This window comes from Cercospora beticola, chromosome 6 (assembly GCF_033473495.1).
Source record: "Cercospora beticola chromosome 6, complete sequence".
Taxonomy (NCBI): domain Eukaryota; kingdom Fungi; phylum Ascomycota; class Dothideomycetes; order Mycosphaerellales; family Mycosphaerellaceae; genus Cercospora; species Cercospora beticola.
The window spans coordinates 390325-415006 of record NC_088940.1 but is presented as its reverse complement, the minus strand read 5'-3'; the positions used below and the strand labels follow the sequence as shown (position 1 = coordinate 415006).

The 24682-nt window shown below is 51.7% G+C and overlaps 8 protein-coding genes across 8 annotated transcripts; 5 read left to right on the top strand and 3 right to left on the bottom strand.

The window, feature by feature from the left end:
- Positions 1 to 31: 31 nt before the first annotated feature.
- On the bottom strand, positions 32 to 2105 carry RHO25_009284 (uncharacterized protein; the record flags this gene model as incomplete). Its single annotated transcript, XM_023600829.2, has 9 exons — positions 32 to 187; positions 243 to 521; positions 571 to 621; positions 787 to 872; positions 928 to 1055; positions 1108 to 1507; positions 1563 to 1628; positions 1680 to 1707; positions 1773 to 2105. 9 exons carry the CDS (start codon positions 2103 to 2105, stop codon positions 32 to 34), a joined length of 1527 nt encoding a protein of 508 aa, XP_023453666.1.
- Positions 2106 to 2933: 828 nt separating this feature from the next.
- On the top strand, positions 2934 to 4218 carry RHO25_009283 (uncharacterized protein; the record flags this gene model as incomplete). Its single annotated transcript, XM_023600828.2, has 4 exons — positions 2934 to 3221; positions 3278 to 3502; positions 3553 to 3695; positions 3747 to 4218. The coding sequence occupies 4 exons, from the start codon at positions 2934 to 2936 to the stop codon at positions 4216 to 4218; spliced, it is 1128 nt and encodes a 375-aa protein (XP_023453665.1).
- Positions 4219 to 4523: 305 nt separating this feature from the next.
- RHO25_009282 (uncharacterized protein) lies at positions 4524 to 5573 on the top strand (the record flags this gene model as incomplete). The annotated part of the gene is made up of 2 exons (XM_023600827.2): positions 4524 to 4728; positions 4783 to 5573. The coding sequence occupies 2 exons, from the start codon at positions 4524 to 4526 to the stop codon at positions 5571 to 5573; spliced, it is 996 nt and encodes a 331-aa protein (XP_023453674.1).
- Positions 5574 to 6242: 669 nt separating this feature from the next.
- On the bottom strand, positions 6243 to 7055 carry RHO25_009281 (uncharacterized protein; the record flags this gene model as incomplete). Its single annotated transcript, XM_023600826.2, has 1 exon — positions 6243 to 7055. The coding sequence occupies one exon, from the start codon at positions 7053 to 7055 to the stop codon at positions 6243 to 6245; it is 813 nt and encodes a 270-aa protein (XP_023453673.1).
- Positions 7056 to 8107: 1052 nt separating this feature from the next.
- Positions 8108 to 9295, top strand: RHO25_009280 (uncharacterized protein; the record flags this gene model as incomplete). Its single annotated transcript, XM_023600825.1, has 3 exons — positions 8108 to 8629; positions 8681 to 8750; positions 8817 to 9295. 3 exons carry the CDS (start codon positions 8108 to 8110, stop codon positions 9293 to 9295), a joined length of 1071 nt encoding a protein of 356 aa, XP_023453672.1.
- A 1376-nt stretch (positions 9296 to 10671) lies between these two features.
- RHO25_009279 (uncharacterized protein) lies at positions 10672 to 20382 on the bottom strand (the record flags this gene model as incomplete). Its single annotated transcript, XM_023600824.2, has 1 exon — positions 10672 to 20382. The coding sequence occupies one exon, from the start codon at positions 20380 to 20382 to the stop codon at positions 10672 to 10674; it is 9711 nt and encodes a 3236-aa protein (XP_023453671.1).
- Positions 20383 to 21203: 821 nt separating this feature from the next.
- Positions 21204 to 22348, top strand: RHO25_009278 (uncharacterized protein; the record flags this gene model as incomplete). The annotated part of the gene is made up of 3 exons (XM_023600823.2): positions 21204 to 21581; positions 21634 to 21858; positions 21911 to 22348. The coding sequence occupies 3 exons, from the start codon at positions 21204 to 21206 to the stop codon at positions 22346 to 22348; spliced, it is 1041 nt and encodes a 346-aa protein (XP_023453670.1).
- A 764-nt stretch (positions 22349 to 23112) lies between these two features.
- Positions 23113 to 24282, top strand: RHO25_009277 (uncharacterized protein; the record flags this gene model as incomplete). Its single annotated transcript, XM_023600822.1, has 2 exons — positions 23113 to 23260; positions 23312 to 24282. The coding sequence occupies 2 exons, from the start codon at positions 23113 to 23115 to the stop codon at positions 24280 to 24282; spliced, it is 1119 nt and encodes a 372-aa protein (XP_023453669.1).
- Between the last annotated feature and the right edge of the window lie 400 nt (positions 24283 to 24682).

Sequence of the window (24682 nt, the reverse complement as noted above, 5' to 3'; positions counted from 1 at the left end):
AGAGTTCCAGACCGCTCGGTTGATGTTCTGTTTAATCTAGTTTTCGGACATACTCGACTGGTCCCACGTATCTATGTCGAGCCCAGACGTAATAGAATACGATGCCCCAAATTGCAACTGCTGAGAAGATTAATGAAGACCAGTTCATTGATGCGAGCTCTGGTAATGGAGTTGGTGGGAAGAACGACTATTGTTGTCAGCTTTTGGCTTCGAAGAGATAGCACTTCGAATCTGATACGTACCATCACAAATATGATGATCAGGAAGCAGATCGCAAGCACGTTGACCAGTAGTCCGAAATGCCCGAGGTCGAATCGTGAGGGCAGCATTTCTTGCCTGGACAGACGTCTCCAGATGAAGCAGCCGATACAGACTGTATACGATGTGACCAGCACTCCGTTCGTGATTGAGACCAAGTTGTTGAATGCAACGGTGCTCCCGATATTGATCAGTGAAAGGAGACAAGCAATAATCGTTGACATGACCACGGCATTGACAGGAACATCAAGTCTTGAGTCAACCTGAGACGAGCATCAGTGCATGCTGTGCCGTCATTGAACAAAGACATACCTTAGACAACCATCCAGCGAAAGGCGTGCCTTGGTCACGAGCGAATGCATACTTGATCGATGTCAGCCAAAGAACCATAAAGACGTAAATTGACTCACCATCTGACGAGACGCGGAAGCCATGATAGAGACTGCACTGAATGCGTCCATGAATATGATAATCCGTTGAGCGTCAGTATCGAGTGAAGACAGTCCTCCGGAGGTGGTTGTAACTCACTCCGGCCATGGCATTCGTTGCGCCTAGAGACTGTGTTGAGTTGTAAAACATCTGAACAAACGGGTATCCGGTCGAAGTGTCGAGTACTGTCGAAACAATTAGCGAGATCAGGCTGTGGACTTTCTTCTTGATATGTCTCACGAGACGCTACATCACCGAGGCAGTAAGCAGTGGTGATAGCAGTGATCAAACCCATGACACCGTTGATCGTAGTTGCCCACATCATTGAGCGAGGCAACGTATAAGCAGCATCCTTGAGTTCTTCGGACCTGTTGACTGTCAAAACCTGAACTCCCACAGTTTGTCCCGGAATCTGCTCACATGTGTACTGATGCATCGGCACCCAAAAGGGGAACAATACAAGCCTGCATGCCGATCAAAGCAGATAGCCCGGTGCTGCCCCATCCTGGATCATGGAATTGTGTCCAAGCAAATTCGGAGGTCGATCGTGGAGAAAGAATCCATAGAGGTACCAGCACGCAGAAAATGCCATATATGTGCACGATCAAGATCGTGCCCTCGACCAAATGAAGTCGAGTTGCCAGGAAGATGTTGAAGATGGCGCCGAACACGAGAACGGCGATGACCAGCATCGTCCCGTGCCATCGCTGAGGCTCATAGGTGTCGGGATAGTTCAATACGAGAAGTGCCTGGATGATTGTGCCTGCCTGAAAGCCGATTGAAGCTTCCAGAGCTTGCCATCCAAGAACACCAAGCCAGCCTTTGCCGTACATTAGTTGAATCCTTCTCGCTTAAGCATTTGCTCCCAAACTCACCAACGATGTAGCTCAACACTCGTTGATATTTTCGCGGCGAGAACTCACTGACCCAGTGATATTGACCTGGCCACGGAATAAGCATTGAGTGTCGAAAGAGCCGCGCTTGGCACTTACCTCCTGTTGTTGGAGCCATGCTGCCCATCTATGCGGCAAGAGCAATCTGTCAGCGTCTCCTGCCACAATTCATGATTGCAAGTCCTCAATTACCTCTGCCATAGACAAATACACAAAGGTGAACCCCATCCAGGAGGCAAACCAAGTCCAGATCAAGCCCGCTGCTCCACCATTCGTCAAAGCGATGCTCATACTGCTCAACAACGATTCCCACGAGCACATGAGAATCGCGGAAAAGCCAAACATGGTCACCAGCTTGAAGTTGCGCTGCAACTCTTGACTCTTCCCCATTCTCGCCATATCTCGCAGATCTTGGGCATTGCCACCACGCGTGGCGCGGTATGCTGAGCCATCGATGTCGGCTGGGTCGACTCTGGGAACGACTGTCGACTTGCTACCCAGCGTGGGCTCCCACTCCTGCGGCATGTTGTAGTGGCGTACAAATTGTCGTCGGCAGCCTTGTTGCTCTCGACAATTCGTATGTACCGCGGCCTCTCTGCAAATCCGCCGTGGCACGGATACGGATGTAGCACATGGTTAAGGGTCATGGTGGGAGGTGCCAGCGGAGACTAATCTGTACAGTCCTTAGACGGTAGTGTCTCATTCGTCTTGTGTCATGCCCAAAGACTACTCCGGTAATATGCCGGTGGCAGGGTATAGATTTTTGTCGGCACAGCTGTGATCACGCCAGCGCGCCATTGCGAATCATCAGCGCAGGGCTGCCCGGGCTTCGGAATGCGCGACGACAATGTCGCGCGGACTGCCACATTATCGCTAGAAGCACGGTATGCCACCAAATGCGATGTTGGGCAGAAGGTGAAGTCGTGAATAAGGATCAAGAGAAGCTCCACAACTCCTCCACCCGGAAGACCCCAGATGGCTTGATTTTTCGCCAAGCCTGCAAGCGAGGCACCCTACACTTCACCTCCTCTGACACCCGAAGATCGACACTGTTGACGCACGCTTGCGGCATGCCGGGACGTCCGCTAAGAATGGCAGCTCTGCCTACTCGAGGTAAGTCTCCTAGTGCTCGACAACGGATCTCGCTGCTACGGCCCTCCGTTCACCATAGCCTCCATGGGTGTACGTCCTAAATTTCGGCCTCCCTGTTCTTCTTTGCCACGAGATGCGCGTCGGGTATCGAGCTCAACGAAGTCGAGGCTCGACACTTCTTCACGAAGTCATGTCAGAATAGCCCACTCTTCCACACTCCGCTGGCTCAGAGCGCTACTATGAGCATCTCCAGTCCACAGGATGGCGACACAACATGAGTTTCTCTACCCGCCGCTGTCGACTATCACGCCTACCGACCGGAGAGGCATCTACTGGATTATTGGCGTCATCTGCGTCTGTCATATTCTCTTGACGTTGTTCCTCCGGCTTATGGTGCGATGGCGAAGATTCCAGATAGATGACTACGCTGTCGTGGCAGGCTGCATCCTCTTCCTGGCGCAGACGGGTGTGGCTTTTGGCGCAGTCGCTCTGCATCTCGGCTCGGCTGATGGCGGCGAGGATGAGTCGAGAGCGTCGATCGCATGGCATGTGAGTTGACTGTTCGGCTTGCGTTCTGGAGCTCCGCACCATTGACAACAGCATAGCTTTTCCTTGCAAGCGAAGCACTGTACGTGGTGGGCCTTTACGCAGCCAAGCTTGCAGTACTCTTGACTGTGCAGAGCTTGCTGGCAAGAGACATGGCAGTGCGCATAGTCTTCCACTGCACTCTTGGGGCAGTAACAGTTCTTGGTTTTGCTTCACTCTTGACTGTCCTCGTCGGATGTGATGGGCACGATCTGCTCACTGGCGGTGGCGACAACTGCAACCGCGTAAGCAGAATCTAGGCTGCGTGAAAACTCATCTGCTAACATTCTCATAGGAGACAAGATGGATCGCCGTTGCCATCATGGATGCGCTGAGCGAGCTGTGGGGTTTCGCCTTGTTCTGCTGGGTCGTATGGTCTTTGCAGATGCGATCCTCGTACAAAATTACAGCATCAGCTATGGTCGGCTTGCGGCTGCTGTGAGTGTTGAATCGGTATGCCTTTTTGCAGCACACTGACCATGTTTACAGCTGCATCATCTTCGCCGCCATGCATGCCGACAGAGTCGAACAATTTGTGAACAGCAGTCGCCCATCCACGATAGTCATCCGGCCTTTGACTTGGCAAACCTTAGGCCTGACATACTCGCTGTTCTCCGCCATGGCAATCGCTCTTCGACCATTTCTCAAGGATTTCCATACAGGTATGGGCATGGATCTGGGCCACGCAGCAGATTATGGCAGTGGGAGCAGAAAGATTACGAAAGAGAGTTTCAAGATGCAGAACATGTCACCAGAAGGAACCAGAGATCAGAAAGGTGGGAATACAGAAGACATAATTGCGGCATCGAGTCCGGCAGAGAGCACGGTATTCACACCAGAAGATCAGAACTATGTTGCGGAGATTTACCACGCGAATCGCAAGGCGAGTAACGGGAGTATGCGTTCCGAGGATCCCATCATTCGAAAGCAGGTTGACTATGATGTGACTTACGAACGATGATGAATAGAGCAAACGGCAAGACACAGACAACACAGGCAAAAGCCACAAAGATCTCCTTCCTAATTGAGCCGAAAGCTCCAAACCTTTTGACCAGGATCAAGTAACTTCAATCCTGCTCACGCTAGGGGTGCAGACCAGTCTATTGGTAAACTTCGGATTCATCAGGTGCGGGGCAGTGCACGAGTGGAGCTCCATATAGCTTTGCCTAATCTATGTGTAACAACAGCTGACTTGCTTGAATAGTAGATATCGCTCCGACGCGCTTGTGGCTATCGTTGTCTGAGACTGATAGTGGCGAATCGATCATGGCTTACAACATTCCAGACGAGAACACACCCAAGCCGCCCGGACAGATCCGGTCCTATCCGCCTCCGACCTCGACGGGCAAAGTCGAGTTCACTATACCATCCACTGGTGAAAAAGGAACGACCATATATCGGATATGGGGTCAACTGTCGCCAAGTGCTACACCATTGATCTGCCTTCATGGCGGCCCTGGCATGCTGCATAGTCAGTCGAATGCAGACTTGAATTCGGGAACAGAGAACTAATGTCCAAATATAGACTACATTCTCCCCATCAGCCTCATCGCCACCGACTATGGCATTCCTGTCATAATGTACGATCAACTCGGCTGTGGCGATAATACTCATCTCCAGCACCACAAGGGCGACACATCGTTCTTCACGTTTGACCTGCACATCGGCGAGCTCGAGAATCTTAAACAGCATCTCCAGATCAAGAACTTCTATCTCCTTGGTCAATCATGCGGCGGAATGGAAGCCATCCAATACGCGGTCGACCACCAACCAGCCGGCTTACAAAAGCTCATCGTGTCCAACTCGCCCGCTGCAATGCCAACATGGTCCAAAGTCTGCAATGGACTTCGAGCTGCGCTTCCAAAAAGTGTCCAAGACGCATTAGACAAGCATGAGAAAGAAGGCACGACAGACTCCAAGGAGTATGAAGATGCTACGATTGCATTCTACAAGAGACATCTGTGTCGCGTTGATCCCTTCCCTCCGGAGATCGAGGCAAGTCTTGCTGGCGTTGCGGAAGACAATACTGTCTATGCAACCATGAATGGACCTAGTGAGTTTACTGTCGTGGGCACAGTGAAGGACTGGGATTACACGGAGAAATTGAAGTTGATTACAAGTGAGACTGTGCCAGGAGGCGTGCTTCTCATCAATGGGTATTTTGATGAGGCGCAGGATGAGGTTGTTTGGCCTTATTTCAACAATATTGCCGCGAGGACGAAATGGGTTACTTTCCCGTTGAGCTCTCACACGCCGTTCTTGGAGGAGACTGAGTCGTATATGAAAGTGCTCGGAGACTTCTTGCAGGCAAAGTAGATGAAGTCGATGAACATATCTGCCATCCAAACTTTCACATGCAATGTCCAGCTTGGCTAGGCGGCCTGTGCGATATGGCACGCCATGTCAGTCAACCAGGATCAGCAACCCCAGCTTTGGCAGTAAGACAAATATCCTTGTTGTTTCTGGGCGACCAAAACGTTGGGTCGCCGCCCTCGCTCTGGTTCTCAGGAGAAAGATTCCAAGAGTCAGCAAACGAGCGAATAATTTGCTTGAGTTCAACGGAGAATCACATGCTCATGGGTACGCCGAGTGAATGTTTGGTGTGACAATCTTCCTATCTCACATTAGTCGTTGTGTGACTGCTAAGCGACATGATGCGAGATTACTGATCTGCTTCGTACTTCGACTTCATGTTCTCATGCCCAATGTCGGCGATGGACCCATATTCGTTCAGAAAGCTGAGATGTGGACGTGAATTAGCCGTTATATGTGGCTCTTGTGCAAGTCTGCTCTCCACGACTCGAGCGATAATGCTCTCTCGTGCGAGTTGGACGGATTTGAACGTCGCTCGCGGGTGGAAATTGTGGATGTGTTGTCAGTAGCGATGCGATCGATGAGAATCTCGAATCAGATCTGCCGGCCCTTGTGTATCAACGGCAGTCGCAGGTCCCCCCAGCACAACTCGTTGTGTTGAATGCTGTTCAATCACATCGCCAACCATCCTTCGCCATCCACCTTCTCTGCCTCTTCTCTCGCCACAGCCTCTGGATGGAAAACTCTCCAGCCCCACACGCACCACTCATATGGCACAGGAGCTATCTCGCCCCACAGTTCTTTGGCCTGTTCTCGCCCTTCTTCAACACAGACGAAGCCAGAGGCCTGCATCTCTTTCCAGAGGTCTCTCGCGTGCTCGATATACGATGATCGCAGGGGATAACAGAATATCGCCCTTGCATATGGAGTACGTGCGAGCCAATGTAAAGTCGTAGAAGAGATGAGTTTTGCATGAGCAGAAGTATATATTGTGTCCGCCGCGAGCAGGATAGAGGTCTTTGTGGCTTCGCAAGAGAGTGTTATCGCATCGTTGCCAGGAGACGAGGAGGGAATGTTCAAGGTCGAAGGAGACGTCCAGTCTAGTGTCCCAGCATAGGCCTCTAGAGATGGATTCAGACTTATGTTATGTGCAATACCTGGCACCACAGGTGAAAGATCCGTGAGTATTGCCGGAAGATTCCAAAGTGCAGATGCGGTCAAGCCTGCCAGTCCGGTTCCGGCGCCCAATTCCAGTATCGGGATATGCTTGGATATGTCCTTTCTTTTCAGATCCTCCACTTCTGCTCTTGTTCTCTTGATGTCCTCGGTCCAGCGATAAAGCACATCTGCCAATACCACTGCAGCACCCCAAGTTGCCAAGCCGAGGTTTTCTGCTACAATTCCAGGAAGCTCACCAATCTGAACGTCGACCGTGTTTCCCTGGGCATCAGACTTGACTTGAAAGGGTCGAGTATTGGAAGACATCTTGTCAAAGGGTTGCCCTCGGGTTGTGTGTCAATTTGTAGTTGTAGATTTGACGGGAGACTTTTTTGAGTTCCGGTGAAACCTCGGCCGAGTGTCCGAGAGTCTCCCAGCGTTGTTCTCTTCGCGGCCTTCTGCCTTCCACCTCTTTCCTCCAACACACACAAATCTCTCCATCCGCTGGCAGTGAATGTCATCCAATTCCCTCCCGATATTTACTGCTGGGCGATTCTCAAGGTACGCTCAATGCCCTGTCGCCAGTTTCAGCCTGGCACGCCATCTACCTGGGAATTCTACCAAAGACTATGGCCTCGACGCGCAGAAGCAGCCGAATCATCCACGATTCCGCCTCATGGTACCCAAGAGTTCGAGCAGCAATGGGATATCTGGGGATGATATAATTTCTTGCCCAAGCTCTGAGCCCGAACCATAGGCAGATCGTTTGAATCGTCACAACATTATTTGAAGGACGTCCGGTCAGCCTTGCAATCGATCTCCTGAGTGAACTTCTCCATTTGGTGACTTCTTGATGATATTCGACATTTCTTTGATGAGCGCTGTTTGTTTAATTGCTGATCGATTCTTCGCCTCAACAACCAGGCATAGGTGTTCGCACAATGCCAGGACATGCACCCTGTAAATTCTCTGCTGATGAACCTCGCAGTCCAAGTTCCACGCCGAATCCCAGCAGTCGTACCAGTGTGATAGCGTTCTGCGGACGCTGCACTGTAGCCATAAGTACAGCGTCCGTACTTGGTAACGAAACAGAAGTGGACACGCCCATTTGCACATCAGAACACGATCGATCATGTCAAGTCTGAAACCACATGGTAGACTCATGTTGCACAGAACGAGATTTTGCGGAGCCCTACACATGACACTACCTCCAATTGCACCTGATATTGACATATGCACGAGCTATCTGCTACCCGTATCACATGTGCCTCTTTGGACAGCTGTGACCCGTACCACAAAACAGCACAGCTCCCACCTCGCTTGGAACTCTTGCACCTCTCACCTCCAACAACCAACTGCGACAACCAACAAATACAAGTATGCGGACCTCCAGCTCATTCTTCCATGGGCTTCTGCCTTTACTACTACTCCTGCTCTCAATCATTGCAGCTACTATCATCTTCACGGCTTCCCCACCCGAAGTGAGTCTGATCTCGCGAGTTCTTCCAAAATCGCCTGAACTCGATCTCAACGTACCTACCAATGGCTCGCACATCTTGGAGTCTCGAGTCATCGAAGTCAAGCCGGCAAGCAACGAAGACTTCAACAAGGCGAAGATCAAAGGCTACGCCCTAATGTGCTGGATGCGCAATCCCGCAATGGCAGGCTCCCAGGCTATCAGCACCTTCACTCGCTTCGAACAACTCCAACAGTGGGGATGGACAGGCCAGGACGGACAGCCAGTTCACATTGAACAATACATTGCAGGCTTCCGCGACCCAGGTCTGATCTCGTTGCTGGGCCCTGAGGGTGACGCACAATCCAAGGGACACAATATCCTTCTCCAGCATATGGAACCCCGTGGACCAGTTACGATCGACGGCAAGGTCTACAAATACCCGGTACGTACAGCAAATCACTCAGAAAATAAGGCGGAGCTGACGTGCTTATAGGCAACAGAAGCTACCTACGAGAATGTCTTCAACACGGAGAAGGGCGTGATTGTGGGTGAATTTAACTGGAGTATGCGCCATCTCTCTCCACTGTATATGCACTGAACCCATAGCTAATCAATTGTTTTGCCTACAGGTCCTGCCGCCCAAGTCGCCGAAGATGCTGTCCCGGGTTGGAACTCCAAGACAGATCTCCTGCCAGATCTACGTCAACTGTCCGACGTCATGTGGCTTTGCTGGGCCAAGATCTGCTCTCAGCAGAACGTTTCTCCATCCGGTCTTCACTATATTGTCAGCCATAACGTCGTTAACCATCCAACGGAACAAGTGCTCGCACGAGTCCTTCAGATCCACTGGAAAGGCGAGGCGGCAGTCGATCGGGGACAAGCACCAGCATGGCCAGGGAAGCTCGTTACGAAGGACATGGAGGGTTTTGTCGCGCTGATAGGTACGCCGAGCATCTGGGGCACTGCGTATCTGTTGGTGCAGAGATCTGGGATCTTGGGCAGGAAGCAGGTCAAGTCTATCAGGGTGTGGAACGGCTATCCGGATAAAAACCTGTTCTACCAGCCGTCCATCATTATGGAATTGGAGGACGTCCGACCAGACAATTGATTGAGAGATGAGCGGCTTGGATGTAAGTTTCAATTGCACTTGTTGTGTAATTCTGGAAGCAGCGACCATCTAGTGCCAATACGGGATACGCCTGGCTCTGAGTGTATGAATAGAATTCATTGGAGAACTGGGCTGTGACTTTTCTCACGTCGCTTCAATCAGTATACGATACCTACAGTCGTATCTTCGTCCACGACTCAACCCTACCATGAGAGATACTAAAGGCTCCTGCGCAAGACTCTGAATACCCATTGTGTAGACCGAAGGCGCCGGAGAGTTGGAGAATGAGTAATCCCGCGTAGTAAAGTGGATTTCGCGAATACAGCAAGGTATCAACTATTGACATCCCGGTTCTCCCATGAGTCCTCTCTCCTCTGTGTTGATGTTCTCCAAATACAAGACTCGCTGACCGGCATCGTGGGTGCTAAATACCACTTCTGAGGAGATCAAGTCTGTTGGAGAATTGATATGACTTCTATCAAGCAGTATCTTTGAAGTTGCAAAAACAGCGAATTTGTTCTTGTCGAGGTCGTAGCCCTGCGCCGGGTCCTTGTCCATACTAAAAATCTCTAGCAACGAGGACTTTCGAAGGACATTACGCTGGAATCACGCCCACTGCTCTCTCAACAAAGTTGATCACAGACACAAAATATGACCTCGCGAAATGCAATTCTCTAGGCTCGCTACATCCATAGTAATGAATGGACGAAACATTCCACAAAAGAATGCACCACGACCCAATAAGTCGACATACATTCCTGCGAAATTAGTAGGAAACATGTACTCTTCCGTCCAGTCGTCATACAGAATAGTGTCCAAGATACAGAGCTGTGCTGGCAGTAGAATTCGATATCTAACAGGACAATCTTGCATATAAATCCTCGCCTAGCAAATTCATCTGCGGCCAAACTCATGGCCTTGAATACTGTCTGAAATCCAGCGGTCTATCGCAAAAGCCATAGCAAGAGGGTGACTGCATCTTCCTAAGTGCAAAGAGTTCTTGGGTCCTCGGCCTTGGGGGGAGAAGTGAGGGCGCAGCAGCGAGCTGCGAGAAGCTCAACACTGTCAAGTACTCTCGACTTTAGCATGCTTGAGCGAAAAGAACTGTTTTGTTAACGCGGTGATACACTCCACGGGCAAACTGCTGTCTCACAAAGAAGCCTGTGCCGTCAAAGCTCTCATACGCAACAGAGGCCACACGTCCGAGAGGAAGAGAATCCGCACCGAAGCAAAAAAGCTCACAGGAAAAATCAGGTAAATAAATAGAATATGTGCAAACTACGTACGCGCCACGAAGCTCTTCAAACCCAGTCAATGCAATTTTCACTTTCCTCGCCCCTCAAACGTTCCCAGGTCCTGTCAATCATCCCACAATCTCACCCTTTCGCATTCCACTTATCATTATACGCATTAACCGCAACCGCAACCTGTCGATACAGCCAATTGCGACTCATCTCATCTGCAATCGGAACGAAAGGCCCATTCGTCCCGCCCTTCAGCACAATGCTCATACCCGTGCGTTCCTTGGAGATCGTCTGAATATCCTTCAATGGAACCTCCCATTCCGATGTCAACTTCTTCGCGCGGACAAGCATGATAGAGTTGTAGGTGATCATGACGAGCATGCTAGCTTCGGATGATGCAGTAGGGCTGCGAGGCGAAGTAGGAGACATGGCGCCAGAGCGGTCACCCTGGCTGCCGGAGTTAAGTTCGAGGTGGGCGATGTAGGATTCGTTGAAGTATTTTCCGTTGTCGAGGGTCTTCAGCCAAAATTGTCCGAGGGCTTCGCGCTGGCTGTAAGGGCGGACGATGCCGTCGGTGCCGATAAAGCGGGCGAGTCGGACGCGATCGAGACCTTCTTGATCGAAGACAGTCGTTGTGTTGCGTACACCTTCTGCCATGGAAGAAGCGAGATCGAAACCGCCAATGAGTGCTTTGGTCGGTAGGCCAAGCAGACCCTTTCCGACGCCTTTCACGAAACCAGCAGCACCTTCACGCTCGGCTCCCTGTAATGGCTGCCTGGCAAGACCGCCAATCCCACTGGCGAGTGAGCTGGCAAAAGCATTGCCACCCGAAGTGATTCCGTACAGAGCATGCTTCGGTCGGTTCCTGCTTCTGGACATGCGTCTCGAATCTTGGAATTCCTTGTCCATACTCGCAGCAGCCAAGCCCTTGGAGATGGATCCAGTGAACTTGCTCACGCTGTCAGAGATACCAAACACACTCTTCTTGACAAAGCTACTAGCACCCTTTGCGATACCAACACCCAAGTCTTGTGGACGATCAGTCACAAGCCCTTGGTATGGCTCGTAGAAGATGTCGCCAACACCAGAAGCGATGTTCGTGAACAAGCCAACAGGGTTGCCAAGGAAATCTGCAGATCCAATTACTATGTGGACCTGTCGCAAGGACTCCTGCACGTAGTGGCTCTGGATACTGCTGATGAGGGCGCCAGTGCTCAATCTTGCGTTTTCAAGCATGAGCGCATTGTATCGGATCGGTGCGTCGTTGACATTGCCAATACTCATCGTCAGCACATTGACTGCGAACATGAATGGGTTGCTCGAGCTGCTTCCAGTATCCTCGGCATTGATTCTCTCCGTCCGCACGAAGGACAAATCGAATTGCATCGGCTGCAGATGTAACAGCTCGAAGTAGATGTCCTGCCCACTTTGGGTTTGTGTGGGCTCTGGCACATCGAGAGTCTCAGGAGCGAGTTGGCCTTCCTTCTCCTCAGTCCAGCTTGCGCCAGGGACCTTTGTGAAGTCGAGAAGAGCAAAGATGAAGTCCTCATCGATCTCGATGGTCATCTGTTGCATCAAGAAGGTGAAGTACTTGATGTACAGCACACCGTACGAGTCGTCTTTGACCCTGGTGATGGCTGTCCGGAAGATCGGATGACTCTCCATCTCTTTGCCAGTCTTCGGGACTACAGAAGGATAGAAGATGAGTGGGAAAATACCGCCATACAACTGATTATCAATCTGGATCCATTTGATGGTGAGACCGACAGTCTGGTACAGTTCGGAGTCAGTGTACTTGAGCTCGATGTCTCGCCAAGTGGCATAGACAAGCTCTCGTAGCTGCGAGTTGACCAGTGAGATGCCAATGCCTGCGAATCGAAGCGTCGCTCGCATTGTGACACCAGTATCCTGCTCCTTGACTTCGAATCCGGTGCTTGTGCTCGCACTGGCGCTGGCGGACTTCTGCTTGTACAGACTTGTGTTCGGCTTGTAATTGCTCATGACCAGTGTTTGAGTAGGTCCATCAGCCACGACGTTCAAGTCCACGATCTTGGGTCCTGCCTGACCCTTTGCTGGAATGCGCATCGGTATCAGGTTACCAATCTCGGCAAGCTTGATGTGTCTCTCTTTGCCATTGGCACTGAGTATGAGATTCTTGTTCTTGGTCGAAGGATAATCCCAAGCGTAAGGCATAATGCTTCTGCCAGGGAGTCTGTAGCGAATCGGTTTCCAACCAGACGACCGGTCCTCTTCATCTTCATCGACGTTAGGATTGGCCTGCCAGAAGAGGAATTCCTGGTCCGACTCATTGCGCATCGAGAATGGCCAGTGTTTGGTCTCCAAACTCAGATGTAGGTAGATCGATGCGTTCTCCATCAAGATCTCGACCCGGACCAATCGCTGTCGCTCGCCAGCCTTCGCAAGCTTGACATGTACTGAACCCATGTTTGCAATGTCAAAAGGCGAAGACCAGGAATTATTGACACCGGGGAAGCATAGACTGAGCTGCTGGCCGGTCGTCTGCTTCAAGAACCTCAATGGATGAAGTTCACCAGCTTGCAGGGTCGTGAAATCGCTCGACCCCGGTTCCCGAATCTGGATCGCCTCGCTCAACTTGTTCTTTACGATGAATCGCGGCAGGATGCTGACAACCTTGGTGAGTTTGTACTTGCCCTCACCCTCAGTCACTGTCAGACCACAGTGCATCTCCGCTCGGCCAGATTCTGCAGGCAGCTTGACATCCACATTGGCTCCAATGGCATCAAAACTGACAGGCTGACTCCAAGACGAATCGCCAACCTTCAGCACAGCACGATTCTTGCGATCATCAGTCGGGAACGAAAACATGAACGGGGTGGCCTTCCTCCCATCGTCCTCGGCGTTGATCAGTGCAGACTGACCAGCCGCCCGACTGGTGGAGCCAAAGTAAGCCTTGCTTCTGATGTCCAGCTCCAGCCCTGTCCTGTTAAGCACAACGTAAGGACTGTAGATTGTGATCTTGAAGGCTCCACCACTGTCTGGTACGTTGTAGTAGTGAATCTTCAGTCGCAGGTCAATGTTGTTGTTGTCCTTGACTGTCAAGGTTTTCTCGCGTTGGAAGTCGTTCTTGTCGTTCGTGTTGATGATGGCAAACTCGCTGGCCTTGAAAGGAGTATCTTGCATATCGATGCTGAGCAGCAACAGATGCGACAATTCGACAACGTGAACCGGCGACACTCCACCTTTGCGCAAGAAGTTCGTCCAGTCTTTCTTGGTGTTCTTGTCGTAGATGCGGTACTTGAAGTCGAATGGAAGCAGATTTTGCACCTCAATGGGCGCAGACAGCTTCAAACGCTGATATGGGTATACAGATGTCAGAGGATTATTCTTGTCGAACACCGACTGCATCTGGAAGTAGAACGGCGGGCTATTGTCATCAGACTCGCCTCGGCATGTCAAAGTGTTGATTGGCCGCTTGAGCAAGTCCTTCCAGAACAGTCGTTCATTCGACCAAGTGTACCCAAAGCCTTGATCAGGTCGCACAACCAGAGAATGCATGAACGCAGCGCCGACCGGACTGGGCCTTGACTCGCCGGGCGCAATCTTTTCAATCTTGAGCAAATGCCCCTCTTCGGGCGAGAACACTCCCAATTCGATCGGGATCTGAGTATGGTTCTCAACAAGAAGCGGGCTCCGAAGAGTGATGTACTTGACATTGTCAGGGCCAAGTCTGACTTCAACAAGCATGCGGTGCTGGATCTTATCCTTTCTTGGCTTGAGGTTGTACAACTCCTCGCCTTCGCGATTGACATGAATACGGTCCACGCTGTCGAAGCCACTGCCTTCGAGCCGAACGCCAATGACACCTGTCTGGCCCTCTGGACTGAGCGTCTCACGTGTGGTGGATGGATCCTCGAAGCGCCAAGGCTGCTCTTCGCCATCTGCCAGGCGAGCTGCCTGGCCTTCATCGTCGCCAGATTGCTCTCCACTCGCCCAGACATCTACATCAAAGCCAGTCCAGTTGCGGATCTTGTATGGCGCGTCGTTGCCACGTGGCTTGGAGAGCACGTCTTCGTCGCTGCTCAAGAATTGTGCAGACTTGCTTGCCAGTGCGATTGTGGCGCTCGTGACAGTCAACTCCAAAGTCTTTCTTGAATACAGCTCGACGGCTAACTTGTCAGGATTGGTCTCCTTGGCCATGTGGAAACCAACTTGCCAAGGCTCAATCAGTGGTTCCCATGCTGATTTGGAGAAGTTGTATACGTTGAAGAAAGTGTCGATCTGGGTATCAGCGGTCATATTCGCGGTCCAGTCCTTCACATCGACAATGAATTTCTTGACGCTCCAATCGAGCATTGGCAACTCGTGGAGATCACCGATGAGTACGACACGGATGCCTTCCATCGAAAGCGTCATCTCTTCACGCTTCAGAACAGCTGAGCCCGGACCAGGTGCCTGCACGTCGGTCTGCTTGCTGCCCGTCTTCTTGGTGCTGATGCTAGTAGCTCGCATCCTCGACGTCGACGCGGCCGCGTTCTTGGTCGATAGTGCAGCCTTCTTCGACTTCGCAGATTGTTTTTTGACTTGCTGCAATTTCTTTGGTTCCTCGTCTGACATTTTCTTGTCGGGACTGGTGTTCAGCGCTGAAGCACGGTTAACAATCTGCATGGCTAGCATTATGTCGCGCAATGACAAGCGAAGCACGAGGGGCTCGATGTCAACAGCGATGCTGGTGAGAGAGGAGTCGGCGCCTTGAGAGCGCATATCAAGCGATGTCTGTATACTAAAGTCGTCCAGAATTCGCAGCCTCGTTGTCTCAAATTGATCCATGCGACACAGGAACATGCCAACTTTTTCAACTTGTAAAGCCATTGCATGTTGTTGCGACACGAGTACTTGCTTGGTACCCAGTACGATAGCTTCAGAGCTGCTAATAGCAGGATTCGCAATCAGCATGACTTGCGCGTCAACCATGTTGACACGGTAGGAGATGTTCATGCCGCCACCTTGTTGTTGGGGAGCGCCGGGTGCTTGTGAGTTCTTCCGTTCGACAAGTTCCTGTGTAGAAATGCTGGCATCATCTGGACTACCCCCAGATTCGGATTCTTCGCTTTCCTCTTCCACGACCAGTGCGTCATCTTGCTTCAGACCGTTCTGAACAAAGTTGAGCACTGCAAAGATGTAATCCAGCGCAAGTACGATCCTGGGGCTGTCAATCGTGAGCAGTGCAATGAGGTTCTTCTCCTCGCCACCAGAGATGGAGACGCTGGCCATGAATTGCTGCTTCACGTCGTTGTTGATCAGCGACATGATCTTGCGGAATTTGTTCTTCTCGTGCTGTCGCGTATCCGTGACCGTGAAAGACTGCACCAACAACTCGCTTTCCATTGCGCCGTCACTAATCATGCGAAGTTTAATGCTGGTCTCATTGAGTGAGAACTTGGACAGACTGGCTGCCTCCAAGTCGCCAATGGGTTGATCTGGCGCGCCTTGCACGAGTTCCAGGCCGATTGCGCCTATTTTGAAAATGAGATCGAGCTTGGTCCAGGTATCGTCGTCGGTGCCGAGCTCAGGCGACTGCCGTGATGGTTTGTGGTTGACGTCCTCGGTCTTCTCCGACTTCTTCTGGCCCACCGGCTGTGCTGCCTGAGCAGGCTGAACTACATTCGATGGAAGCTCTTCCTCGGCCTCCTCCTCGAGGGCCTCGCTATCTTCCAATGCGAAAGCTTGAGGTATGTTTCGTGACAGTTCCATTAAGAACTTCATCTGTCCCTCTGTCAGGCGCAGGTTGATGTTGGACATTGACCCTTCGATCTCCGTGTCTGGTCGATTACGCCCTGCTTTGTGCTCTGTCTGAGTGATGTTCAAGTCAAGGTTCACTTTGTCGATCATCTCGAGCTCTTCAGACTTCGACTCCGCATAGTTGAAAGTGGACGTCAATCGGATGTTGTGGATGCCAGCCGACAATTTGTTCGCAGTCTCGTTGCCAGCCTCGCCATCCAGAGGCACAAATTTGTTGTTGGCATAGATTTCTCCCAGGTAGGCGGTGACCGTGTCTCGCTCGGGACTGTCCGTGATGACCATGCGTGGGAACGACACGATTGGCGTTTTGATCAACACATCAAAGTGCATTTTGCCTGCAGACTCCTGCACCTTTGTAGCCTGATTGGCAGCAGCTTGACGCGCGGCATTGAATATTGCCTGCATTTTGCCGAACTTGACGCCAAATTCCATAATCTTGCGCAGTGGCTCCGTGAGGAAATTGATCTTGATGGAGCCAGAGCGCAGATACACAGTATTATCATAGCCAGGATAGTCCTGTGCCTCAGGATTGAACGTCTGATAGCGAAAGTCAAGCAAATCGTCTCCTTGAATCTCGATCAGCTTGCGTAACGACGAGTCTTCCGAAACACCTGTGTTGATGTCGTCGACCAGTTCCAATGCACCCAGACGAGCTTCGATATCCATGGCACCGCCCGCGAGGAAGATTTTCGCATCAGCCGATGTCAAACTCAAAGTAGCGAGACGGATCCCGTCATTGTTCAGAATGACCGCAATGCGATTGAGCTTGGCCTTGATTCGGATCTTGTCGCCTTGATCTTTCTTTTCTTCAACTTCATCATCATCTTCGCTGTCGCTATCCTCAATCTCGGTGGGCTGTTGAGGACTATCGCTTGGCGGAGGAACAAAAGTCGTCATGGCAAAGTCGAGGAGCGTGAGGAGTGTTTTGCGCGTCACCATCAGATTGATGGTGGACACTGAGGCGTCAAGATTCGTCTTGATGCCGTCGTACTTGCTTTGAAACTCGGGATGATTTTTGTTGACCATCTGAAAATGGATCGTGAGCAAGTCCTGCTTCTTCTTCGTGACCAGATCTTCGCTGGAAATGAGATTCTTAAACTCTTCTGTTGGCGCTTCTTCCACATGGTCTTCAACAACAAGCGAGCTGAGCTTGACATCTGCAACCATGTCGAATGGACGTTGGTAGAACTCAAGATGGAAAGTCTCGGCGATCAGCTCGACCAACAGTTGATCGTCCTTCTTTCCTTGAGGATCTGCCTTGTACAGTGACGCTTGAAGCTTGTCGACAGTGAACCGGAACTCGAAGTTGCGTTGCTCTGGGTTGGCCTCCATCTGTTTGCGAATAGCCGCACTCCCACCACGTTCAATGTCGCGTTGCTTGGCCTCTGCGCCTTGCTCAATCTCGTTTGCAAGCTCGTCCCTTGCGACTTGTGTAGATTTGGAGCGAGTCTTATTAGCATCGCTCTTCCTTCGCAGCTTCTTCTCGTTGGCAGCTTCTGGAGAAAGATGTTGCTGTTCGGTGCTGTTACCCGGCTCGTCCTTGTCAAATTTTGGGATCGCAAAGTCCAGGAGCTTCATCAACGCCTTGTATTTGGCATCCGAGAACTTGGCGTGCAAGAGCGGCAGATGTCCATTGATGCGGAACTTGGTCAAGTCTGAAGCCTTGGGGACGATGCATGTATCGAGCCGGAAGTCCATATTGATTCTATCAATCAGATGAAAGCTCTGAGACGGCGCATCATGTGCGAGCTGTTTCTTTGTGTCCTCGATATTCGTGCCCATGAGCACTTGTGTTGCCTCCAGCTGTAGATTGAATTTGTCGTACATGAGTGATTCGAGCTTCTTGAAGTCCTGGTCCGAGTACTGTTGCTTTTGCTTGGTTTGGATGTCATGCAGTGTCTCCTTGTCAATCAAGTCACTGCGCACGCTAATGTGACCTGCATCAACAATTAAGCAGATATTGCTCTTCTCGGTAACGGTGTCTGGCACAATTATGAGAGGCGCTTGCAGATCCAGCTGCACGTCGACTGTTTTGTGCTCCTGGAGTGCAAATTCGAGACCGGCTCTTGTTTGCTGCCGCAGGCCTTCCACTGTAGAGCCTGCAGATTCCATCAAGGCAGATATTGACTCCATGTGTTTTTCTGGAGGTTTGAAGAATTTAGTGACCTGAACAACGAAATTTGGATTATACACGACTTCAAGGGCCTTAAGCTTGACGGTGAGCGCGGTGTCGGCACGGTTGTCGAGCGGATTGTTCTCGAACTGCAGCGCGAAGAATGGATCTGCTTCATCTTCATCGTCGCCCTGAACACTCTTGGCGTCGCTGAAGCTGGTATCCTCATCATCCTCAATTTCTTTGACTCGTTGGCTGTCGGGTATTTTAGGGGCGTCCTTGACTGTCAACATTTGCTCGAAGAGATTGCCCTCTGTTGAGCCATCATAGAGACGCATCCCGCCGAGACTGAGATCGACGAGTGTTGAGTCGGTCCTTTGTATGAACTCGGTACTGAAATCCTCAAAGAGTAGTTTCAGCATGTCTTGTTTCTTCCCATGCGGATCGCGTCGTAGTGTGAAGCTGCCAGTCTTGAGGCTCATGTCGACTTGCATTTTGATCGCCTCACGGGGCGCATCAACAGCCTGAGCAATACTCTGTTTCTCTTCGAAGTCGATAGCCTGATACAACTCTTTTCTCTGCTCTTCGTTCATTTGACTATCATCCGAGGCTTGGTTCTGCTCCTGGCCGCCACCGCTACCCCAGATCCAGGAAGTCCACGTTGATTTCTGGGGCTGTGGCTTTTTCCAGCCCTCCTTTCGCAGCTGATTGCGAGCAAGCGAACGCCAGAACCGAAGGTCTTCGTACGTCAACTTGTGTTCGAGGCGATCCAGATCGGAAGTCTCCTCTGGTGTGAGTTTCTCTTCCTTCTTCTTCTTTTTGAAGAGCTCAATGTATCGGAGACGATCATCTCGTCGCTCTGCAAAGTATGCCCACGACCAACGCCTGTTCTTGTCGTGTATACGATCGAGCACTGCTTTTCCAGCGAACTGCAGCCAGGCACGTGGGTCCTCCTTTGGTGCTTTGGCAGGTTGCAGCTTCCGGTATTCCTGATGCCGGATGAAGTAATGGAATAGATCCACTAGCATGAGTGCATCTCGGTACTGAGTATCATCCAGCAAGAATCCCAGCTCATTGAACAGGAGACGTGCCTTCATCTTCGGACGATCGTACTTGCCTGTCTTGTCCATTTCCAGACCAGCCCGGCCAGACACTGGTTTGAGAATGAACTGGTGGTCCTTCACGGCCTCGCTATCGCCGCTCTTTACAATCATTTCGCGGAATTTCTCCATTGTCGCATTGTGGTCGATATCTTGTTGCTCGCCCGTTCCCGTGCCCAACAGTGTTGCATCGGTGTCCCAGTAGACGGCTAGAGAGCCGAGAGTGGCCAGCTTGTGAGTGGTAGTGCTCGTTCCCGCCACCCACGTGGGCTTCCAATGCTCGTCTGTCGATACCGCGCTCAGCTCTTGCAATGTGATACCTGCCGCAAAAGGATGACCTGGGTCTGAGAGGGCATCCTCGTAGCGGATATGCACGTTCTTGACCTGAATCTGTACATTGTCCACAATAGTCGTCGTCAGTGCTGCGGTAAAGGACTGCTGCTTCTGTTGCTCCTCTTGAGACATGCCCTCAGTGTTGCGTTCCTTCAGCAGCTCGGCGCTGTCCAGCTTCTCCATCTTGACTGCATGTGCTCGTCTCTCCTCCTCTGCTGCATCATACTCTTGATCCTCCTTGGGCGCGGCCAACAGGAAAACATCCTCGATATTGATGCGTACGGGTTGGCCTCGCAGGTTGGACCAGGGAATTTTCAGGACCAGCGAACTGATATGCCCTTCCACCACGTTCAGTGGCAAGTGGAACTGGTCAAGGGCTTCCCGCTTCAGTTCCAGATCCTTGAGCTTGACGTCGCCCGACCAAATGCCAACATTCAGCTGTTTTGGGTCGAAGTTCTTAACATACATGCCCAAGAACCTGTTGAGCAGGTTGGCGACCAGACTTTCCAACACCATGGTGGCGGTTGGTGGCCGTCACCCGGGCCTGGGAGAGAGGTGTTCGGGGAGGGATTATTATGATAGATCGGCCGTCATGTGTCGTCGTTGCTCATGCAGACATGGAATCGTAGCGGTCGTAGGGCGAGGTCGAGGCGTAGGCGGCAGCGTGCAGGTGGGCGAGGTGAATTAGTGGTGATGCAATGCAGACGCTGCTCGTGGGCAGGAATGAAAGGGAGCGTGCCGTGGTCGTCGTCGTCGTCGAGGCCAAAGGAGCGGAATCCTGCTTGTGACACACACGCGCGGAGAAGAAGTTGTCGAGCTGTCGACGTATCCAACACGTGCAGGAGTGGCCGCCAAACAGGAAACAGAACACGGCGTCAACACCGCGTTGCCTTTTGCCCTTTCTGCTTTCCCCACGAATAGGCAAGCTACGTCATTCCACAGCCGAGTATGTGGAAAATGGGCAGAGTAGGATGAATGAACACAACCTCAGGCACACAATGTAATATTCACTTCAACTGAGGCACATGAGTGGGAGTGTAGTCTAGTCTCAGAAATTGTGGTCCGCGTCGTGGTATACACGTGCTGGTGACGTGACAAGCCGACATGTTCCCTGTCGACGATGATGGAACACCGAAAGCTCTCCCAGCAGCCAAGCTTTTCACCTGCCAGAGCTCCTCGACTTGGTGAGCTGAGCAGTCCTCTTCACCCAAAGCCAGCCACTCCTCACCACCGCCATCACTCTCCACTCCACCCTCTCCGACCCCAGAGCTGTGCGAGCAGCTGAGCACTGTACACACGGACCCCATCAACCCAGTCGCGAGATATATCACACCACCATGTTCCGCACGGGCGCGTCGCGGTCCATCCTGCGAAGCTTCAATGCCGCAACTCAGCCGACCTTTCGCGCCAACGTCAATGCTCGCCTGCAGACCACAATCACCTCGCAACTATGCACACTTGCCAGGAGACCACAAACAGCGGCGGCTGTGAGGCCATTGGCTCTGCAGTTCGCTCGCGGTGCTGCCAGCAAGGACGGCCCGCCAATGGACAAGATTGATACGAAGCATGAGAAGGAGTTGGCCAAGCATGTTCTCGAAGCCGACCCAGAGAGAGTGTCGATGGACTCATCTGTCCACCCTGTATTTGGAGAGGTCGCTGCGCCCGCAGAAAAGAAGGAGGAGGACAAGATGATGGCTGGTGTGAACCAGGATATCGTGAGTGCATGAGAAGCATCGGACGTGAGAGCAAGCGCTGATGAAGTGACAGCAAACCATCAAGGACACCTTCGACATGTCTGAAGTCCCTAAGCCAGCCCTCTACATCGGTCTGGCTGGTGTCCTCCCCTATGTTGCAACCTCGCTCAGCACAGTCTTCTGCGCATACGAAATCCACGCCGCTCACGAGTCTGGATCAGGACTCATCTTGAGCGAGAAGACAGCCGAGCTTATGTTGCACGTCCTCGAGCCACTGCAGATCGGATATGGCGCTACTGTACGTTTGCAGCGTGCACGTATAGACGAATGACCGACTAACAAATCCCCAGATCATCTCCTTCCTCGGAGCCATCCACTGGGGCCTCGAATGGGCCAAGTTCGGCGGTGAGGCAGGCTGGTCCCGCTACTCCATCGGTGTCATTGGCACCGCTCTCGCCTGGCCTACCATCCTCCTTCCCGTCGAATACGCTCTGATCTCGCAATTCCTCATCTTCAACTACATGTACTACAAGGACTCCCGCGCATGCCGAGCTGGCTGGGCACCGGCGTGGTATGGTGTCTACCGTTTCGCCCTCACTTTCATCGTCGGCGCAGCCATTGTCCTGTCTCTCATTGGACGTGGCCAAGTCTCCGACCGCATTGGACGTCTTCCAGGTCCAGCTGACCGCGTCAAGCAATTGAGGGATCACCAGGCAGCTGAGGCCGAGAACGAGGAGGAGCAGCGAAGGAAGTACCTCGCATCGAAGGATGAGGAGGATGACGAGTAAGCGAAGGGAAATATTGGTTCTGAACGACGAGCTGGAGATGCATGTGGGTGAGGTACTTTGGTGAAGCGGCAACCGAAGCAAAAAAAGTATGAAGGAGAACAGGGCGTAAAGTCCTGTTGTGTGTATATGAGTGACGTTTCCCTAATCCAGAGGCAGTCATGAAAGTGTACAATTACATGCTCATAAACCGGCTTGCTGGTATCAACGCTTCTTTGCTGTCGGCACAATGCGGACATTGCATGCATCAGCAAGGCGACTCCTCTGAATCAACATCGGGATCCAACAGGAACCATGAAGCACGAATCCCTGCGAAAGGACCTAATTCATCCTGTATGCAAAGCACGGTATAGGGCAAAGCATCGGACTTTGCATGGAATATAGCTCCTTCCTCCTTTCACACAAAGCGGCCATTCCCGACTCGCCGACAGCCGCCCCACGCGAGCGAGATGAACGAAACATTGACTTTCTTGGCTCGCTTACAACACCACTACTCCTCTTCCATCTGAAGACCTAACAAACTTACACAGTAAGCCGAGGCGTCCACCACATGCATCGAACGACACATGGTAGCCATGTCGTCGGATTTTATCTTCACGTTACTTCCGCGATGCGTTGCTCCTGGGAATACAAGGCTTCGGCGTGAGAAGCATTGGGAAGAGTTCTTTGTTTGATGAGAGCTGTTTGCGTCGAATCTTTCGACAGGCCGAGAAGCGAGAAGCGACTTCTGATAGAATTGTGATTGGAGAGATCAGGAGATCACAGAGATGTCGCAGAAGACGTCGTTGAAGTATGTCCGTCGGGATGGCGAGCGAGGGAAAGAGCTTTTCACGTTTGAAGAAGTTTCGAAGATCGATGCCATTGACAGTCATACATACCAAGCGAACGTTCATCCGGAGTTCAGTTATGGGACATGTAAGTTTGCCACATTATCAAGACTTTCAATAAGTACTGAATCATGCACAGCTGCTCATGGCGGATTCCTCCTCGCTCTCATCTGGAAGACAATAACACTACACTTCTCGACATCACTGTCTCGTCTCAACCAACCCAATACTTTCTCCCTCCACAACGAATTCCTTCGACCCTGTAGCACCGGCCCCATCGAGCTCAAGATTCGAGATGTACGAATTGGGAAGACAACAAGTACAATCCACATTACTCTCTCACAAGCCAAGTCCGAGTGCTGCGCATGCTACGCCACAAACTCCGGCCCCCTCGCAATACGGAACACAATTTCGCAGAACACCGGCTACCGTGGCCAACAATCCCTTCCGCCTATAGATTTTGACGCTGTACTATCTCAGAAAGATGCGAACTGGACCCGCTACGACGTTGGCCGCGATCCTCAGACCCCGAACCACACCCTTTGCAATGTGATATTCGTCATGCCAAGACATCCTCCTTCCCCATCCCTCGATCCCCGAAATCGACGCTTCACGACCCAATGGATTACTCCTCGGATTCCAGAAGAGAAGTGGACGACTCCGATGCTAGGCCTGCTCATGGACCATTCAGTCCCTCCACTGGAAAACTTCTTCCCAGACGCACCGCATAACGCCTTCTCTATGCCTGTCCGCGCTCTACAGAATGAAGAACAAGGTTTAACATCATACGACCATCCACCTTGGAGTTCACCGAGATATTATCCGACTGTGTCAATGACGATCGAGGTGAAGAGGCAGCTACCAGATGAGGGAGTCAAGTGGTTGTGTCTGAGGTGGGCAATCAAGGAGTGCGTGGATGGGAGGTTCGATATTGAAGCTGAAATTTGGGATCCTGAAGGAAACCTGGTGGCGTTGGGGCAGAGTTTGTGGTTTGTGGTTGATCTGAGGGCTTTGCAGGGGACGGGGAAGAGGGTTGTGGAGGCGGAGAAGAAGGGGATTAGGAGGCAGTATGGAGAGGGGACTGGGAATGGTGGGAAGAGCAAGATCTGAGACTAGCGGAAGTTGTGAAATCAAAGTAAGTCAAAGTATTCAGAACGGATGCGATTGACTGTGGATGTGAACAGGAGCGTGCCACACATCCTTCATATCGCGACTATTGGCGTTCTTACCCTCTTTCTTCCTTAGTTGCCAAAGTCAGAGCTGTGACTGCCACAAGTCGGCTTTGTCCAACGCCCAATTCGGCCACTACCTCCACTCATGATTCGGCTTCAACAGATCGATCATTTGCTTTCGTACAAGTCTTAGGTGCCCGAGACTTGTGTATCACAGCATGGACTGTGAGACGTGCGGGACGCCCCGCCGAGCAACGCCAAGCTCGCAGCGCCACCTCAATGCCTCACTCAAAGCCGACTCAGCCTCGCAGGGCTGAGGCTACACTTATTCAAACTTC